This window comes from Micromys minutus (assembly GCF_963924665.1).
Source record: "Micromys minutus genome assembly, chromosome: 16".
In the NCBI taxonomy this organism is placed as follows: domain Eukaryota; kingdom Metazoa; phylum Chordata; class Mammalia; order Rodentia; family Muridae; genus Micromys; species Micromys minutus.
This window is the reverse complement of record NC_137985.1, coordinates 46,518,615-46,537,493: the sequence shown is the minus strand read 5'-3', so window position 1 is coordinate 46,537,493 and position 18,879 is coordinate 46,518,615. Positions and strand designations below refer to the sequence as shown.

General features: G+C 42.5%; 1 protein-coding gene and 1 pseudogene across 2 annotated transcripts in view; both read left to right on the top strand.

Moving 5' to 3' along the window:
* The window catches only part of SCAPER (S-phase cyclin A associated protein in the ER), a 322,094-nt gene that overhangs the window by 256,050 nt on the left and 47,165 nt on the right, over positions 1 to 18,879 (top strand). Inside the window, exon 27 of the mRNA XM_080929740.1 lies at positions 14,862 to 15,094. Within this exon, the coding sequence (XP_080785866.1) occupies positions 14,862 to 15,094 (233 nt within the window). The remainder of the gene's footprint in view (positions 1 to 14,861; positions 15,095 to 18,879) is intronic.
* LOC308431077 (L-lactate dehydrogenase A chain-like) lies at positions 3,863 to 4,836 on the top strand (annotated as a pseudogene). Its single transcript has 2 exons — positions 3,863 to 4,101; positions 4,269 to 4,836. The product of its transcript is annotated as an L-lactate dehydrogenase A chain-like (transcript).

Sequence of the window (18,879 nt, the reverse complement as noted above, 5' to 3'; positions counted from 1 at the left end):
CGGCACGAGTTATTTATACTGACGTGAATTAGAAGGTTCAAGAGACCCACCAGATGATTATTCCAGTAGTCCCGAAGAAGGGGGAAAATGTCATGTTGTTTTTGAAGGCAGGTGACATCTTCAAAAGAAGGATCAAAAATATCTAGCTCCCAACAATGATTTTACCAAAAAATTAATACTACCAACTCAAATTCTTAGTTTTAGAAGTTGGTGAATTTAAGTAAACAAGTATTAGAAATATTCCTACTTACTAGATATGAAATTGATGTTAAGTAGGAACCACTCATAATTTTAAATAACGATGTTTGTTTTGACTTAGTAAATGAATAATATTCTTAAAAGAAAGATGTTAAGATGTGTACTTAATTAAAAAATAGAGAGAGAAGGATGGAGCTCAGGTTTCTGGATTTTGTACCTAGAAGGCTAATAATGCTAATTTTTGAAGAGAGACAATTAATAGCTGCAAAGGAAGAGAGAGAGAGAGAGAGAGAGAGAGAGAGAGAGAGAGAGAGAGAGAGAGAGAATTAACCCCAGTTGGTTATCCAGTACTATGTGGTCAGCCCTAAAACACATACGTATGAGCAACACTGAACAGACTCACAGGCTGTGTTCATCTGCTTATTTTCTTATGTAGATGATGATATGTAACGATAGGTAAAGAAAATAGAACATGAATTTGAGAGGTGGGGGTCAAAGAATTAGTGGGAGGAAAGGGGTGCAGAAACTAATTAAATTTTGATTAAAAATAAATTAGATAAATAAATAAAATTTCAGAGAACCTAGTTGTTGGCGGGAGAGCCTTTTGTAGTTAAAGATATGTTTCTGTTTACAAGATCTTCAAAGACTGAGAAGAAGGGATATTATTTGCTGTAAATGCTAAATAATTGATTTAGAAATTTCTTATTTATATGCTAGGAGGCCAGGTGTTTTATAATCACAGATACTTACCATGTGTGGTTGCACACACATACTCTTTCACACTGCCTACCATATCTTATTAACTAGCTCCAGTGGCTCCTGGTTTACAAATTCCATAGGTTACATAGCTAAAAAGTAATAAACATTGCTCTAAGCAAATATACTTCAGTGTGGTTTTGGTAGCTATATTGATCTAAAACCTTAGGGCTTAATCCTTGTGTTCATAGGAATCCACTAATGAGAGGCATAGATAGAAGGCATAACAAAGGTAGGTGTGTGTGTGTGTGTGTGTGTGTGTGTGTGTGTGTGTGTGTGTGTACAAATAACACTGAGATGGGTGTGATGGTTTGTATATGCTCGGCCCAGGGAGTGGCACTATTAGAAAGTATGACCCTGTTGGTGTATGTGTGGCCTTGTTGGAGTAGGTGTGTCACTGTGGGCGTGGGCTTTAAGACCCTCATTCTAGCTGCTTGGAAGCCAGTCTTCCACTAGCAGCCTTCAGATAAGGATGTAGAAATCTCAGCTCCTCCTGCACCATGTCTGCCTGGATGCTGCCATGTTCCCACCTTGATAATAATGAACTGAACCTCTGAACCTATAAGCCACAATTAAATATTGTCTACGAGTTGCCTTGGTCATGATGTTTGTTCACAGCAGTAAAACCCTAACCAAGATAGTGGGTAAACAACCTTAGGAGAGGGAACCAAGATACAAAACAATCACAGTAGAGTAGAGTGTAAGGTGAAACAGCCAACTCTTAATACAGGAAGCAGGGTATGGGAATGATTAATTTTCTTGTTGTGCCCGTGAAGAAAGATTCAAAGCCAATGTCTCTATGTGGAGGTTTTAAGAAATCTGAACTCAGTGTGTCCAGAGTACATCATGACTTCTGTGGGTTGGGATCTGAACAAAAACTAATGTTGCTTGATGACCTTGAACAGTATTGCGAACAAGATGGCATCCCTCTATAGAATAGAATCAGATGGAGAATGAAGGGATTGAAAACTACCATCTAAGAAACACATGGTGAAACTGAGGCAGTGTAAGGAGACCTGTTTTGAATTCTGAGTAGTTCACAAAGGGAAACTGTTCTGATTTTCACAAACAAGGGGGGAGACTAGTGATAGCCAAATCAGCAAGGCATTCTCTAGAATTGTCTGCAGTAGGGTTGGCTGTCTCCAGTGAGTAGCTGGTGAGCACTCTGTGGCTGGGATATTAGACTGATACAAAGAAATCTGTTATTTGGGGGCATAAGCTATGGGAACCAAAAGACTATCTATCTGAGACTCAAATTTCTCAGTTCTTAGAGTGGGGTTTAAGAGGCCACACTAGCAGTTATTGTGGTCCTGATTAGTTTCTTTTATTTTTTAACTTTTTAAAATTAATTTATTTTCTCATATATTACATCTCAATCACAGTTTCCTCTTCCCCTTCTCCTCCATCCCCTCTCCCTCCCTTCCCCATCCACTCCTCCCTTTCCCTTCAGAAAAGGGAGGCCTCCCAGGAATATCAACCAAACATAGCATATCAAGTTACAATAAGCCTGGGCACCTCCTTGCAAATTAAAGCTAGACAAGGCAACCCAGTAGAACAAAAAGAATCCCCAAAGCAGACAAAAGTGTCCAAAACAGCCCCTGATCCCTCTATTAGGTGTCCCACAGAACACCAAATGACACAGTGGTTGAGAGCATGGGGATCCCTGGTGGTCCTAAGGTCTCAGTAAACCCCTGGGCCCAGGATAGTGGGTTCTGTAGGTTTTCTTGCGATGTACTTGACCCTTTTGTCTCCTACATTCCTTCCTACACTTCTTCCGCGGGGTTCTCTGAGTCCTTCCTAAGGTTTGGCTGTGGGTTTCTGCATCTGTTTCTGGCAGTGGCTGGAAGGAGCCTCTCTGATGGTGATTATGCCAGGCTCTCCTGACCATGAATATGATAGAATAACATTCGAAATCACTTTATTTGCTTTTTTTTTTTTTTTTTTTTTTTTTTTTGCCAGCATGTTTGGTTCTCTCCTGGGTCTCTGGAGCATCTGGCCTCTGGTTTCTGGTGTCAGGGGTGGACTCCCTCTCCTGGCATGGGTCTCAATCTGGACCAGTCATTGGTTGGCCATGACCACCATTTCTGTGACAACTTTACCGCAGCACATCTTGCTAATAGGACAAGTGTAGGTTAAAGATTTTTGTGATTGGGGTGATGTCTCAATCTCTCTACTGGAAGTCTTTCCTGGATATAGGAGATGGCCAGTTCAAGCTCTGGATCCTCCCATTACTAGGAGTCTTACTAGGGTCATCCTAATAGAGTCCCAGGACTTTCCATTGGACTAGGGTTCTTGCCTGAATTAACCCCACACCAATTCCAATTGACTCTCTTCCTTTATCCTCCCCTGACCTGATCCTTCCAGTTCCTGTCCCCACCTGCTTCCATTTCCACCCTTGATATTTATTCTGTTTCCCCTTCCCTGGGAGATCCGTGCATTTCCCCCCTTGAACCTCCTCTTAGCTTAGCCTTTCTGGGTCTCTGGATTGTCTCTTTACTTTACAGTTAATATCCAATAATTATACAGTTGCAAGTGAGAATATATAATGTTTGTCTTTCTGGGTCTGGGTTACCTCACTTAGGATAATATTTTTCTAGTTCTATACAGTTGCCTGTAAATTTTATGATGTTGTATTTTTTTAACAGCTGGGTAATGCTCCATTGTGTAAATGTACCACTTCTATTTTTTTTTTTTTTAATTCACACTTTGGTAGAGGAACATCTAGGTTGTTTCCAGTTTCTAGCTATTATGAATAAAGTGCTATGAATGTAGTTGAGAACATGTCTTTTGTGGTAGAATGGAATGTCTTGGTGCTGGAGCCACTGTCACTGAGCCCAGGCCACACTCCTGCTGCTCACCTGTCACCCCCCATTGTGCACTAGTAGTCTCAAAAGATTCAAAGTCCAAGATGGCAGCCCTCAAGGACCACCTGATTGTGAATCTTCTTAAGAAAGAACAGGTCCCTCAGAACAAGACAACAGTTGTGCTGTTGGCATGGCTTGTGCCATCAGTATCTTAATGAAGGACTTGGCAGATGAACTCACCCTTGTTGATGTCATGGAAGACAAGCTAAAGGGGGGATGATGGATCTCCAGCATGGCAGCCTTTTTCTCAAAACACCCAAAATTGTCTCCAGCAAAGACGTTAGTGTGACTGCAAACTTTAAGGTGGTCATTGTCACAGCAGGGGCTGTCAGCAAGAAGGAAAGAGCCAACTCAATTTGATCTAGCAAAATGTGAACATCTTCAAGTTCATTATTCCCAACATTGTGAATTACAGTCCACATTGCATGCTGCTTATTGTCTCAAACCCAGTGGACATCTTGACCTACGTGGCTTGGAAAATCAGTGGCTTTCCCAAAAGCCAAGTTATTGGAAGTGGTTGCGATCTGGATTCTGCTTGTTTCTGTTACCTGGTGGGAGAAAGGCTGGGAGTTCACCCCCTGAGCTGTCTCGGGTGGATCCTGGGAGAGCATGGTAACTCCAGTGTGCCTGTGTGGAGTGGTGTGATCATTGCCGGCATCTCCCTGAGTCTCTGAACCCAGGACTGGACAGTGATGCAGATAAGGAGCAGTGGAAGGAGGTTCACAAGCAGGGGCTTGACAGTGCATATGAGGTGATCAAGCTGAAAGGTTACACATCCTGGGCCATTGGCCTCTCTGTGGCTGAGAGCATAATAAGGTACCTTAGGCCGGCACATCCCATTTCCACCAGGATTAAGGGTTTCTATGGAATCGATGATGTCTTCCTCAATGTCCCATGTATCCTGGGACAAAATGGAATCTCAGATGTTGTGAAGGTGACACTGACTCCTGAGGAAAAGGCCCGCCTGAAGAAGAGTGCAGATACCCTCTGGGGAATCCAGAAGGAGCTACAGTTCTAAAGTTACCCAGTGTCCTAGCCCTTCACTGTCCAGGCTGCAGAGGGTTTCTATGGAGACCACACACTTCTCATCTGAGCTATGGTTAGTACAGTTGTGTTGAGATGCTCTGGGGAAGATCTCAGTTCCCACAGCTACCCTGATGCTAAATGGTACTTATGTAGTGGTAACTTGGTTAATATGACAGTCCCACTGTCTTCAAGACATACCACCAACTGTGTGCAGGCTTTGATTATCCTGTAAGCCTGCTGCATTGCTGCGCTGCGCACCCTCACCAAACATGCCTAGGCCAGTGAGTTCCAAGTTACTTATAACCCGACTCCAGTGTGTAATTCCATCATGCATGTCTCGTACATAAATGTTCTACAGGATATTTTCTGTATTACATGTGTCTGTAGTACACACTGCAATATTATGTGAAATGTAAGATCTGCATATGAATGATGGAACCAACCACTCAAGTGCCATGCCAATGAAAACACCAAATAAGCCTTGAAGAGTAAAAAAAAAAAAAGAATGGATGTCTTTCCTTTATGTGCCCAGGTGTGTATAGCTGGGTCTTGGGGTAGATCAATTCCCAACTTTTGAGAGACCACCATATTGATTTCCAATTTGGCTCTACAAGATCGGACTCACACCAGCAATGGAGGAGTGTCCCCTCCTTCAACATCTTCTCCAGCATGAGTGTCATTTGTGTTATTGATCTTAGACACTGACAGGTGTGAGATGGAATCTCAGCCTTATTTTGATTTGTTTTTCACTGATCACTAAAGATGTTGAATGTCCTTTTAAGTTTCTCTCTTGAAAATGCTCTTTAGATATATGCCTCATTTTTATTAACTAATGTATTATTTTATTAATTAATTTACATCTCAATATCAGCCCCCTCCCCCTAATGGCCCCTCACACAGGTCCCCTCCCCTTCTCCTCTGAAAAGAGGTACACTCCCTTCTGACCTCCCTCACCTTTGACACATCAAGTCACTGCAGGACTAGGTGCATCGTCTCCCACTTAGGCCAGACACGGTGGCCTAGTTATGGTACTGACTAGATCCATGGGCAAGCAGCAGAGCCCCTGCTTCAGTTGTTGAGGGGCTGGTATGAAAGCCAAGCTGAGCTTTCGCTATATATGTGTAGGGGACCTAAGTTTGTGCCTCGTTTTTAGTTTGATTTTTTATGTCTACTTTCTTGAATTCTTTATGTATTTTGGAAATTAGCCCTCTGTCAGATGTGAAGTTGGTGAAAAAAATTTCCCATTTTGTAGGCTACTGTTTGTCCTATTAGTGGTGCCTTTTGCCTTACAGAAGCTTCAGTTTCATGAGGTTACATTTATTAATTGTTGATCCTAGTGCCTGCACTGTTGGTGTTTTCTTCAGAAAGTTGTCTCCTGTGCAGATGCATTCAGGGCTATTCCGCTGCCCCTCTCTTCTGTCAGGTTCAGTGTATCTGGTTTTATGTTGAGGTTGTCAGTGCACTTGCACTTTTTGTGCAGGATGTTAAACTTGTGTCAGAACCACTATGTTAATTGAATATATTCCATTAATAATTGAGTTGAAGAAAATGAGTATATGAAATTATTTGAAATTCACTTCTATTATAAGAATGAAGTAATGATATACCAGAGTAGTATAAAAATTATACTAAAGAGAAGGGGGTGACTCAGTACAAGCCCCATGGTTCACTCAAAAAGTAGGCAAGAAAGAAAGACAGAAGAGAACGAAAAATACACTAAGGAATACATTTTTATCTGTTTAAAAAGAATGGTTTTAGAGTTTTTCCTGAGTGTTACAGATTTAGAAGGGCCAAAAGCTACATGGCCCCTTCCCTAGACAAGACCTGCTGCTATACAGCAAGGAGTGGTAATCAGCTGTAGGCCAAGCAGGTAACCTTTCTCTGCCCACAATAGAGCACCCCCTACAAAGGAGGATATGTCTCATACCTATATAATACAGATATACAATAAGCAGGGCCATGGGAAGGAATGTTTTAAGGCAGGGAAAATTTCATCATTACCCTTGGCCCTGCTATTCTGTCGGAAGTGAATTTACACTGAAGCGTTGGTGGTAAACAGATAGCAGGTCTCTGTAACCGTGTACCTCAGCTAAGGGGAGCCCAAGAGAGCAAGCTGCTTACATGCTACCTCCACTTCACACAGAAGTGAAGCTGTGTGCTGCTTTGAATCATTGTCCTCAGCAGTGTAGATACTGTTCCTGTAGAGTTCTGCTTGTTTTTCTTTGTAGCAAAACTTGTTTTTGATGGCTTTATAAAGAGTCACATTGTGCCACTGAAGCTAAGCCTCTCTTTACCTTACTTCTGGCAATTTGATATTTCTTCCAGCTGAAATCCTGTTTTCTATTGAAACACTGTCATGAAGTAGAACCTAGAGAACAGACTTATTAAGAGGGTAAAAAAAAAATATATCTGAGCATTTGAAAAAAATGACTTAGCCAAATGTTACACAGAGAACGTTACTCTTATCTTGGATAGGGTTCTTATTGCTGTGATAAAGCTTGATGAACAAAAACTGGAAGATAGGGTTTATTTTATTTGGCTGACACTTCCAGTAATAGTCATCACTGAGGGAACTCGGGGCAGGAGCTCAGGCAGAGGCCATGAAGGATTGCTGCATACTAGCTGGCCCTCATGGCCGGTTCATCCTCCTTTCTTATACATAACCCCAAGGACTATCTGCAGAGGGATAGCACCACCCACTATGGGCAGAACCCTCCCAAATCAATTAATTAAAAAATGACCTACTGATCTGCCCACAGGCCAACCTGGTGGAGACCCTTTCTCTACTGAGGTTCCTTCCTCCAAAATGACTTCAGGTCATGTCAAGTTGAGGTAAAAGTAGCCAACATACTTTTTATCAGTAAAGGGCCCAACTCAAAGGAGAAAAATAAGAGATGCAGGGGGGTAAGGTTGGTTGAATTGAAGTTAAAGCATATTGACCCTTGGAAAATAATCATGGTTTTGTCAGTTTTGATTTGTTTTGTTTTGTTTTTTAAAGTTCTTTATGTAGACCCTGGCCTGAGGTTTCAGAGTTTGTCCCAGCAACCCTCACAAAGGATGCTACCTTCTTTGTGTTTATATTATGAAACCTAGGCAAAAATTATATTTGTAAATTTTAAAAGCTGTCAGCTACAGGGGAAAAAATAGGAGGGGCACGAAAATAGGCCTGGTTTATATAATGCTTGGCTTTTTTTTTATTGCTTGTCAAATGAAGAAATACTGGTTTCCCAAACCATATTTACAGCTTCTAGACAATTAAGTTACTATATTTTAGCCAGTTATAGTACAACAACCACTTAATATTGGCTTTTTCTTTAGCCAACAGTAAAGAAAGCTCTTGTGGAATCCTGTGTTTTAAGACATCAATAAAGCAATGTTTAGCTCATGACTAATTTTCACTTTTGTCCTCCAGAGTCAAAATTCTCCAAAATCTTCAATAAAGAATTATCTGATAGAGATGAGGAATGGAAACGTGTTGTATGCTTTAGAATAGAGCAGACAAGGTTCAAGGCCCCAGTCTCCAGTTAAATAACTGAAATTTGGGTGCATTACTTGAAATCTCTGAACTTGGTTCTTTAATCTATAAAATTTACATGAAATGGATGATACAAGAATAATGCTTAAGTCGAAAACTCCAGTAAGCATCATCTTTATCATCCCTTGTATTCGACACTCTGCTGTCACAAAATGTCCAAGCAGACACACCCTCACAGGGAAAACAAGCAAGCGCAAGAAAACTGGAACCCAAGTAGAGCCCTCCTCTGTCCCCTTCCGCACTGAGTTTAGGAAGTTTATAAAGGTGAGATGAGCAACTCTTTAAGTAAGGACCATTAATTTTATATCTCCTGATTATTAACTATATTCTTAAATAATAGACTTGCTAGGTAAAATACTTCTAGGTAGTCAAAGGGCTTCTTTAAAATACCTTCATTCATGAATAGCACTTTATTTTAAACATTTCATGATGAAAATTAGTATAATCTTACAATACAAAAATTAATAAAGACTAAAGACTTCCCACATTACCCATTAAATGGGTCAACCAAATTCTTTCATAGTATATGAAAGAATCATTAAGGTTTGTCTCTAGTGAGCTAACTTTAGAATGTAGCTGATCAAATACATAAATTACATTCAGTCTTTAAGCCCAACAATTTTTTTTCTTTTTTACTTCTTTATTTTATTCACTTTACATCCTGATTGCAAGCTTTCCCTCCCTTCTTTCCTCCCAGGCCTGTCCTTAGAAAGCCCTCTACCCCATTGTCCCTGCCTGTTCTCCTCACCGGAAGCCTCCCTTGGGTACCACCCAACCCTGAGACACCTACTAAACATATCCTCTCCCATGGAGACTTGACTAGGCAGTCCAGTTAGGGGAATGGGGCCCAGTGGCAGGCAGCTATGTCCTAAGAGGCTTCATCCAGCTGCAGCTAGAAACAAATGTAGAGACCAACAGTCAAAAATAGGAAAAAGCTGGAGAAGTCTTGTGGACGAGTGAGAAATAGAATTGAGCAAGCCAGAGGGGTCAAAGACAGCCCAGAAGACCTACAGAGTCAAGTAACCTGGGCCCATGGGGGGTCACAGAGACTGAACTACCAATGAACATGCAGGGGCTGGACCTAGACCACCTATATACATGCATGCATATATACATACATATATACATACATACCTACCTACCTATATACATACATACATACATGCATACGTGTGTATGTATATGTGTGTATATGTATATAGGTATGTATAGTGTTTTAAAGAGGTAGTTTTAAATGCCCTATATGCCTGAGGTCTTACCTGCTGTGAGCGCATCCAAGTATGTGTTCTCCAGCCCTCATAGAAAAACATTTTTAGTTTTAATTTTTTATTATTACTTTTAGTTTTTTACATTTCCGTCTTTGCCCCCCCCCTCCCCATACACCCTTCCATAGTCCCTCATCCCATTTCTCCTCCCCCCTGTCTCCAAGAGGATGTCCTCTCCCAGACCCTCACCAGGCCATCCCATTCCCTGGGGCCTCAAGTCTCTCTAGGGTTAGGCCTGTCTCTCACTGAAGCCAGACCAGGCAATCCTCTGCTGTGTGTGTATATGTGTATGTATGTATGCATGTATGTATGTATATATGTATATATGTGTATATGTATGTATATATATGTATGTGTATGTGTGTATGTATGTATATATGTGTGTATGTATGTATATATATGTGTGTGTATATATATATACATATATGGGGGCGCCTCAGATCAGCTCATGTATGCTGCCTGGTTGGTGGCTCACTGTCTGAGAGTCTCAGGGGTTCAGGTTAGTTGAGACTGCTGGTCTTCTTATGGGGTTGCCTCCTCCTCAGCTTCTCCCAGCCTTTCCCTATTTCAACCACAGAACTCCCCAGCTTCAGTCCAAAGGTTGCATGTAAGTATTTGCATCTGACTCTTTCAGCTGCTTGTTAGACCTTTTTGAGGGCAGTCATGCTAGGCCCCTGTGTGTAAGCACACTATAGCATCAGTAATGGTGTCAGGCCTTGGAGCTTCCCCTTGAGATTGATCCCAAGTTGGCCAGTCACTGGACAGCCTTTCCCTCAGTCTCTTCTGCATTTTTGTCCCTGTGATTCTTTTAGACAGGAACAATTCTGGGTCAGAGTTTTTTGGCTGTGGGATGGCAACCCCATCCCTCCACTTGATGCCCTGTCTGTCTCCTGGAGGTGGGCTCTAAAAGTTCCCTCTCCACTGTAGGGCATTTCAGCTAAGGTCCCTCCCTCTGAGTCCTGAGTGTCTCTCACCTCCCAGGCCTCTGGTACTTTCTAGAGGGTCACCCCCCCCACTCACTTCCCCTGAGGTTGCATAATTTCATTCATTCTTCTGGCGCTCAAAGCTTCTCTCCTGTCTCCCCACCATAACAGACCAGGTATCTCCTTCCCCCTCTCCTCTCCCACCCAGGTCCCTGCCTCCCATAATTGTTTTCTTCCCCCTACCAAGTGGGATTGAAGCATCCTCACTTGGGGCCACCTGCTTGTTAACCTTCTTGTGTTCTGTGGGTTATATAGTAGGTATTCTGTACCTTTTTTGGCTAATATCCACTTATTAACTCACAGAAAATTTTAAACCAATTATTCAGGACCTGGGGACACCAGCCAGCCATACAAAAATATGATGAATTATTAAAACTTTTCCCAGGCAGGAGAGCTGGCTCCGCCTCCTTCTGACTGCAGCACTTGGGTGAGATAGCCAGGGCAGTGCTGGAGAGCTGGCATTGGTAGTAAGTGTGGAAACAAGTGACCGATGGCTATGGCTTGAATATGGGAGAGCCGGCCCTGCCCCTCTTTTCAGCAAAGCAGGAGAGCCGGCCCTAGTAGCACTGGCTCCAGAGTGCTGCCCTGGCTTACCAGCTCAGGTACCAAGACTCAGAGTTAAGGCTTTGAATGGTACTACTACCCCATCTGCTGGAGCACATGAAGGTACCAGTCCCACAGATCCAAATCTGCAGGATCTCCATGACACAGGGCAACAACAGGATATCCAAGAGGAGTCCTGTGAGGATCCAGTCTTGATAATATAGCAGAAGCCACATGCCTTGAACCAAAACCAATGGCTCATTGCAATAGACATTTGCAAGTGAAGATGTTTACACAAAAGGGCTTACTGTGTGGCATACTGCAGCTTCCATAATGAGACTTTGTTTTGTTTATTTATTTAATTTACTTCTTTTTCCTTTTTGGGGGCAGGTTGCAAGGGTGAAGGAAGGATACAAAGAAACAGGGAGATGGGTGAGACTGGGGCACATAATGTGAAATTCACAAAGAACCAATGAGCAGTTTAAAAAAATCTTTTGCTGTATTGGAACTTCTAGGAACCTGTGCCTCCTGGGCACCAAGTGACATACTTCGAGTTTGAAGAATACAGAGTTCTACACAGTGGGATTGACTGATGGGACTAGACAAGAACATACAATGCAACAGGTCTTACGTGGGAGGGTGTTTAGAAAGGGATACAAGAAACAACCTTTAGGATAGAAGAGAAAAAGAAAAAGGGGGACACCAGGGAGACTGTGGCTTTTATTGGAGCTATGGTACATGCACAAAGGGAATTTCGACAGTGTCCCTTGGGCAGCTAGAGATGATATGTCCTATTGCTGGATCTTGAAAGCTGGCTGTAAAGATGCCTGATTGCTAACATTGACTGTCTCAAGAGAAGAGAGTTAAAAATACTAAGTTAGTGTACTGGCTGGTTTTGTGTCAACTTGACACAAGCTGGAGTTATCACAGAGAAAGGAGCCTCAGTTGAGGAAATGCCTCCATGAGATCCAGCTGTAAGGCATTTTCTCAACTAGTGATTAATGGTAGGAGGGCCCAGCCCATTGTGGGTGATGCCATCCCTGGGCTGGTAGACCTGGGTTCTATAAGAAAGCAGGCTGAGCAAGCCAGGGGAAGCAAGCAGCACTTCTCCATGACCACTGTTTCAGCTCCTGCCTCCAAGTTCCTGCCCTGTGTGAGTTCCTGTCCTGATATCTTTTGGTGATGAACAGCAATGTGGAATAAACCCTTTCCTCCCCAACTTGCTTTTTGGTCATGACGTCTTGTGTAGAAATACAAACCATTACTAAGTTAGAACTTACCAGTAGGGGAAAACTGGGTTTCTTCCTAATCAAGCATATCAAAGCCTGTAACACAGATCTTGTCAAAACAGTTTTTTTTTTTTTTTACTGGATCCCAGCTATAATATACTGATTGACATAACTGGGCATGAATATTTAGTATATAAAAAAATTCTACCCCCCTTCTCCAAAAGGAAAAAAAATCTCCTTGTGGAAGCTGTACTGTATCACAGTGTATTCAAAGGTGTACCCTTTTGTCCACACTTCTTTACTTACAAATTCAGTTGGTGAGATGTAGGACCAGCTCTCCACTCTGATGATCCCAGGGTGGTGAGGGTGGGCATCTTTCCCTCACCTTCACCACCTTACAGCAGATGAGTGGCAAGGCTAGCTCTCCCAAGCTCACATCCTCAGGGCTGGCTCACGTGCACCTCGTACTACCTCACCCACCTCTGAAACCAGGGCCAGCTCTCCTGTGCTTCCTACACAAGGATGCAGGCCTATATTGGGAGTCAGCTTTCCAGGGACAGGGCCAGCTCTCCCAGGATTCCCAGGGTTTGGGTAGCCAGCTCCAAAAAGCCTTCAGACATCAGCATGGCCCCAGGTGGCAGCTCAGACCAGGGACTTCTGTCTGGCCTGTGATAGTAAAGGATCAATTGCTGCTGTAAAGTACAGACCCAGACATAACCTCAGTGGGAGAACTGGGCTAGGACCTGACTATGGCCTTAGGTAGCATAACTGGCTACTCACATCAGGCTCTTCGTCACTATCCCAAATATCCAGTTTGACCTTTCATTGTGCTTGCACTGTTCTCTTTCATCTGTCCACTACTTATCTGCTCATCTTAGTGGCCCCAGTGCCCTCTGGGTATCTAGCACTGGGCAGGGGTCATTGTGGGCTTGCTCCTTATCTGAACCCTGTGGCTCCAGACTGGGGGTCACTTCTCAAGCTTGCTCTGCCAGCTGAGGCCATGCTGTGCCTGGCTTGAGGGGTCATGTCCAAGATTACTATGTTGAAAAAAAGTCTCCTATATAAAGTTCAGAGTAGTCAGAGCAAGCAGAGGTCATGTAATATATAAAAGAAAATCTCCTTTAAAATCATTTTTTTAAACCTGCATTTTCACAAAATAAAAGATATGATTACTTAAATGGAAGTCATCATGGAGGAGCTGGGAAAATGCCAAATCAGCAAAATACTTGTCCCATAATCATAAGGACCAAAAATATCAAAACATGCATTGCCAAAACCCACATAAAAAGCCAGGTACATATACCTGTAATCCCTCCGTTGGCAAGATGGGGAGGCAGAGTCTGTTGCAGTAAATATTTAAAAAATAATCTGCTGCTACCAGTCCTGCTCAGTCTCTCTTGGCAAGAGCTGCTCCATTGTGGATCCTTGTGTCCAGGTTCTTTCTCTATCACATGGTCCTCACATCGCCCTTAGCTGTCTCTCTTTTAGTCTGGAACTTTGGCTACCAGTTCCCGCGCAGAGCTGTGGGCCACAATGCTGAAATTGCGCACCCCAGCTGCTCCTCTACCAGCTGAGAACTTAGCTCACATTCTCCACGGCCTGGTAAAAATAAGACTCTACATCTATTAAATTATCAAACAGGTTTATGTGTTAAATTCTCAATCCACAAACCCTCTACACAGTAAGCTTCCAACCAGCTGACAATGACACAAACTTTTTATCCAGAAATAATAAATTAGAGCCATACGAACACTTAGAAATAATTATAGCAACCTCATCAAGTTAGTGATGTACTGAGAGAAACATACATGTTGGCTTTCATCCTTTCCTCCAGAATCTCTGCCTACTTCCTCTTCTGCTCCTCCAGCCTCTTTCCCTGCCTACCTCTCCCTGTCTAATCATGCATTGCCTTAACATAAACCTACAGAGTTCATTAAGAGTCTCTGGCTCAAACAAAGGAGAGAAGGTGCCTGAAGAGCTACACAATGTGACTCTGTGTTTTAGAAAAAGAGCTCTGTGCCATTTTGTAATAAATGCAAATGTTGTCCTACTTAGAGATATTTAAATTCAGTATTCATAAGAATCCATTCTCACGTGAAGCAATGTTACAAGTCTAAAAACTTAGTTCATATAAAATCTTAATATAGTTCTGTGCCGATCCCTATGACAGTCTTTTGTGTACATTACCTCAGCCCTGTCAGGAACCTATGATATAGGCATGTTACTATCCATGTTTTATAGATAAAAAGTTTAAATTTAGAAAAAAATAATATTCCCAATATCATATGACTAATAAAGGCAAAGGTGGGATTTGACTGGCTACCTAGCCACAGATCAACACACTTGAATGTCTCCATTGCCTCAGAATTTCAGAATTATTTATGACTCTAGAACTTTCACAAGTCATCTCTGTCCAGTTTTTATGGTTTCACTGAAGCATTCTCACTGTTTCTTATTTCTAGGTTTATGTTCCAGATGAAAATAATGCTGTTTTGGGAAGAAATACAAATAAACAGGTTTTTGAAGGCTTGACGACTGGACTTCTCAGAGCTGGTGCTGTGGTTTTTAGCTGTCTGATTGCCAACCGACCAGATGGAAACAGCCGGCCAGCTACACCAAAAATATCAACACAGGAAATGAAAAACAAACCCTCTCAAGGTGATGCTTTTAACAGTCGAGTACAAGACCTTATCAGGTAAACTTCTTAAAAGTTTTTATAATTTTAAAATAATTGGAACTTAAGACTCTCCAAGTAGCTGTAGCTTTTGCAGCATCGTCCATAAATTTTTGGTAGACTCGATACCACATTTGTAGAAAGAAGAAAAAGCAACATGAAGTCCAACTGCCACTCTCAGATGTGGTACCAGAGTCCTTGAGCTTCTCAATAGCAAGGCTTTGCTCCTCAGCATCTGAGCACCCCTCTGTCACAGTTTTAGTTCCGACTTAATATAACAAGAGATACCATTTATGGAACACTTGTTACAGGTAAGACTTGGAGTCTTTGCAGCCCTGTAAGTGTACAGCTTCTAATTTAGACTAGATGAGGAAATTGTTCAGGGAGGTTAAGTGCTTTGGCCAAGGCTATGTAATGAGTTAAAAAGTAGAGTGGAAAGCTGAGACTGGAGCTCAAATCTACAGACTCTCGACATCTGCACACTTTCCCCCATACAAATGCGGCAGTTTCTGACACCTGTTCAGGCCTGCCTTGCTTCCTTCAAAGGCCTCCTTTGCTCCAGGGAAATTTACTCCTACTTTAGCATCTGAACTTTTTCTCCCCTTGTGAATCTTGAATCAGGTAGAATGTTTAATTTCCCAGCAGGGTTCCATCTGGTGTTAATCAGTTACTGTTCCACCACTCAGCAAGCCTTCTGTGGTCTGCACTGATCTTTGGATTCCAAATCCATACAATTTGTTGTTCTATGAAACTTATGGTAGGTTAACAGAAAGAAAATGCCCTCGTCTGCATTTGTTTCTTTCACAGCTCATAAATTCCCTCTGGCTTCTTGTGCTGCTTCATTGGGAAGAGTTGTTTCATTCAGTATCTTTCCTTCACTCCCCCCCTTCATCTCCCTGCTCTCTTTTGCAAGCATATTTATTGCTGGAGAGCACCCGGCCCTTTGGGTCCAAAACCATTTATCTTAGAGCACTTGACTTTTACCCTCCCTGCCCTTTCTCTCAGTTGCTTGATCCCATTCAATTTCCTCATGTCCTTTGGTCATTGTAGAACTTAGCCATCCCTTGTGATGAATGTCATTGTGTCACAGCCTTCTCCCTCAGGGGGATGTTGTGAGGCCCTCCTTTGGCTGTGGTAAGGCAGAAGGTGCAGCCTAATGCTTTAGTGCAATTCCAGTCCACCTTCAAAGAGAAAAGGCTTGTATTTTCACATGTATACTAAACTGCCAAATCCCCCCCCTCTGTGTGTGTGTGTGTGTGTGTGTGTGTGTCTCTCTCTGTGTCTCTCTGTCTCTCTTTCTGTGTCTCTGTCTCTGTCTCTCTCTCTCTCTCTCTCTCTCTCTCTCTCTCTCTCTCTCTCTCTCTCTCTCATCACTGTCACTCTCTTCAGACACACAAAAAGAGGGCATCAGATCTCATTACAGATGGTTGTGAGCCACCCTGTAGTTGCTGGGAATTGAACTCAGGACCTCTGGAAGAGCAGTCAGTGCTCTGAACCACTGAGCCATCTCTACAGCTCTGTGCCAAATCCTTCTTAAAGGAAAAAGTTATTTGGTGGAGTGGGGGTGGGGATGTAAAATAGCAGTACTCTGTCAACAAAGATAATGGGTGTAGCTTTGGAAAGATGATTAACAAGCTTAGTACCTGAGGACAAACCCTTTGGAATATTACTTTCTTAAAGATATACATTATAATGTTGATTTGCTGAACCTGGAGGTAAGACTGGTTTAGAATCATCTCAGTGATGATTTTATGAAACACACTCACTTTGTCCTTGAGGATGCCTCACAGAGCATATTTCCATATTTGTGTGTGTGTGTGTGTGTGTGTGTGTGTGTGTGTGTGTGTGTGTGTGTTACCTTCCCAAAGGCCATCTCTGCTGCATCATGAGCAGTGTGTCGGCTGTAAAGTTGAGTGGGAAGGTGTCATTGCAGTCTCTGAAGCTGCTGTCTGACTTGTCCCAGAGATGGATATTGAGCAGAGCCAGAGCAAACCCTGAAATAGGTCTCTTTCTCTTACCAAGTACAGAACAGGTATGAGTATATCTTTTTCAGTCTTTAAATATTCAAATTTTAGATACATCAACATAAACAATAACAGTATTGTAGCTACTATGCTCTGACAACTTGTGTCCTTTTTTTTTTAATTGGATATTTTATTTATTTATATTTCAAATGTTAGTCCCTCCCCCGGTTTCCCCTCTGCAAGCCCCTTATCCAATCCCCCCTTACCCTGCTTCTATGAGGGTGCTTACCCACTCACCTACTCCTGCCTAGCTGCCCTAACATTCCTCTAGTGGGGCATCAAGCCCTCACAGGACAAAAGTTCTGGCATTGATGCCAGATAAGGCCACTTCAGCTCCTTCAGTATTCCCCTACTCCTCCATTGGGGTCCCTGTGATCAGTCCAATGGTTGGCTGTGAGCATCCACATCTGTGATGGTCAGGATCTGGCAGAGCCTCTCAGGAGACAGCTGTATCAGGCTCCTGTCACCAAGCACTTCTTGGCATCAGCAATAGTGACTGGGTTTGGTGGCTGCATATGGGATGGATCCCCAGGTGGGGCAGTTTCTGGATGGCTTTGCTTTAGTGTCTGCTCCACTCTTTGTTCCTGTTTTTCCTTTAGACAGGAGCAATTCTGGGTTAAAATTTTGGAGATAGGTGGGAGGCCCCATCCCTCAACTGGTAGGCCATGCCTAACTTCTGGATATGGTCTCAAAATATTCTCCCTCCCCTTTCTGGGATATTGTCATCAGCTAATGTCATCCTTTTAGGGTCCTAGAAGTCTCCTGCTTTTCTGGCATCTGGGACTTGCTGGTTGCTAGTCTTAGTTCTCCATTCCCAATGTTACATACCTCTGTTCAATTTCCTGACCCTCTGTATATCTTCTCCTTTTCCTCTCATACTTGATTCTGTCCCTCTTTTTCCCTCCCCCTCCTCTCTTCCTCCAATGTCCCTCCCACCCTCTACTTCCCTTGATTATTTTGTTTCCCCTTCTAAATAGGACTGAAACATCTACTCTTTGGTCGTCCCTCCTCTTGAGTTTCATGTGGTCTGTGAGTTGTACTGTGGCTATTCCAAGCTCTTTGCCTAATATCCACTTATCAGTAAGAATATACCATGTATGTTCTTTTGTGACTGAGTTACCTCGCTCAGGATGATATTTTCTAGATTTGTCCATTTGCCTAAGAATTTCATGAAGTCATTGTTTTTAATAGCTGAGTAGTTCTCCATTGTGAAAATGTACCACAATTTCTGTACCCAGTCCTCTGTTGAGGGACATCTGGGTTGTTTCTGGCTATTATAAATAAGGCTGCTATGAACATAATGGAGCATGTGTCTTTATTACATGTTGGAGCATCTTTTTCATATATGCTCAGGATTGGCATAGCTGGGTCCTCAGGTAGTACTATGTCCAGTTTTCTGAGGATCCAACAGACTGATTTCCCTCTGTACCCTCTGGTTAGTCTGGCTAAGGGTTCATTCATCTTGTTGATTTTCTCAAAGAACCAGCTCCTGGTTTTGTTGAGTCTTTTATAGTTCTTTTGTTTCTACTTGGTTGATTTCAGCCCTGATTTTGATTATTTCCTGTCTTCTACTTCTCTTAGGTGTGTGTGCATCTTTTTGTTCTAGAACATTTATGTATGCTGTCAACCTGCTAGTATATGCTCTCTGCAGTTTCTTTTTTTGGAGGCACTCAGACCTATGAGTTTTCCTCTTAGCACTGCTTCCATTATGTCCCATAAGTTTGAGTACGTTATGCCTTCATTTTCATTAAATTCTAAAACATCTTTAATGTATTTCTTTAT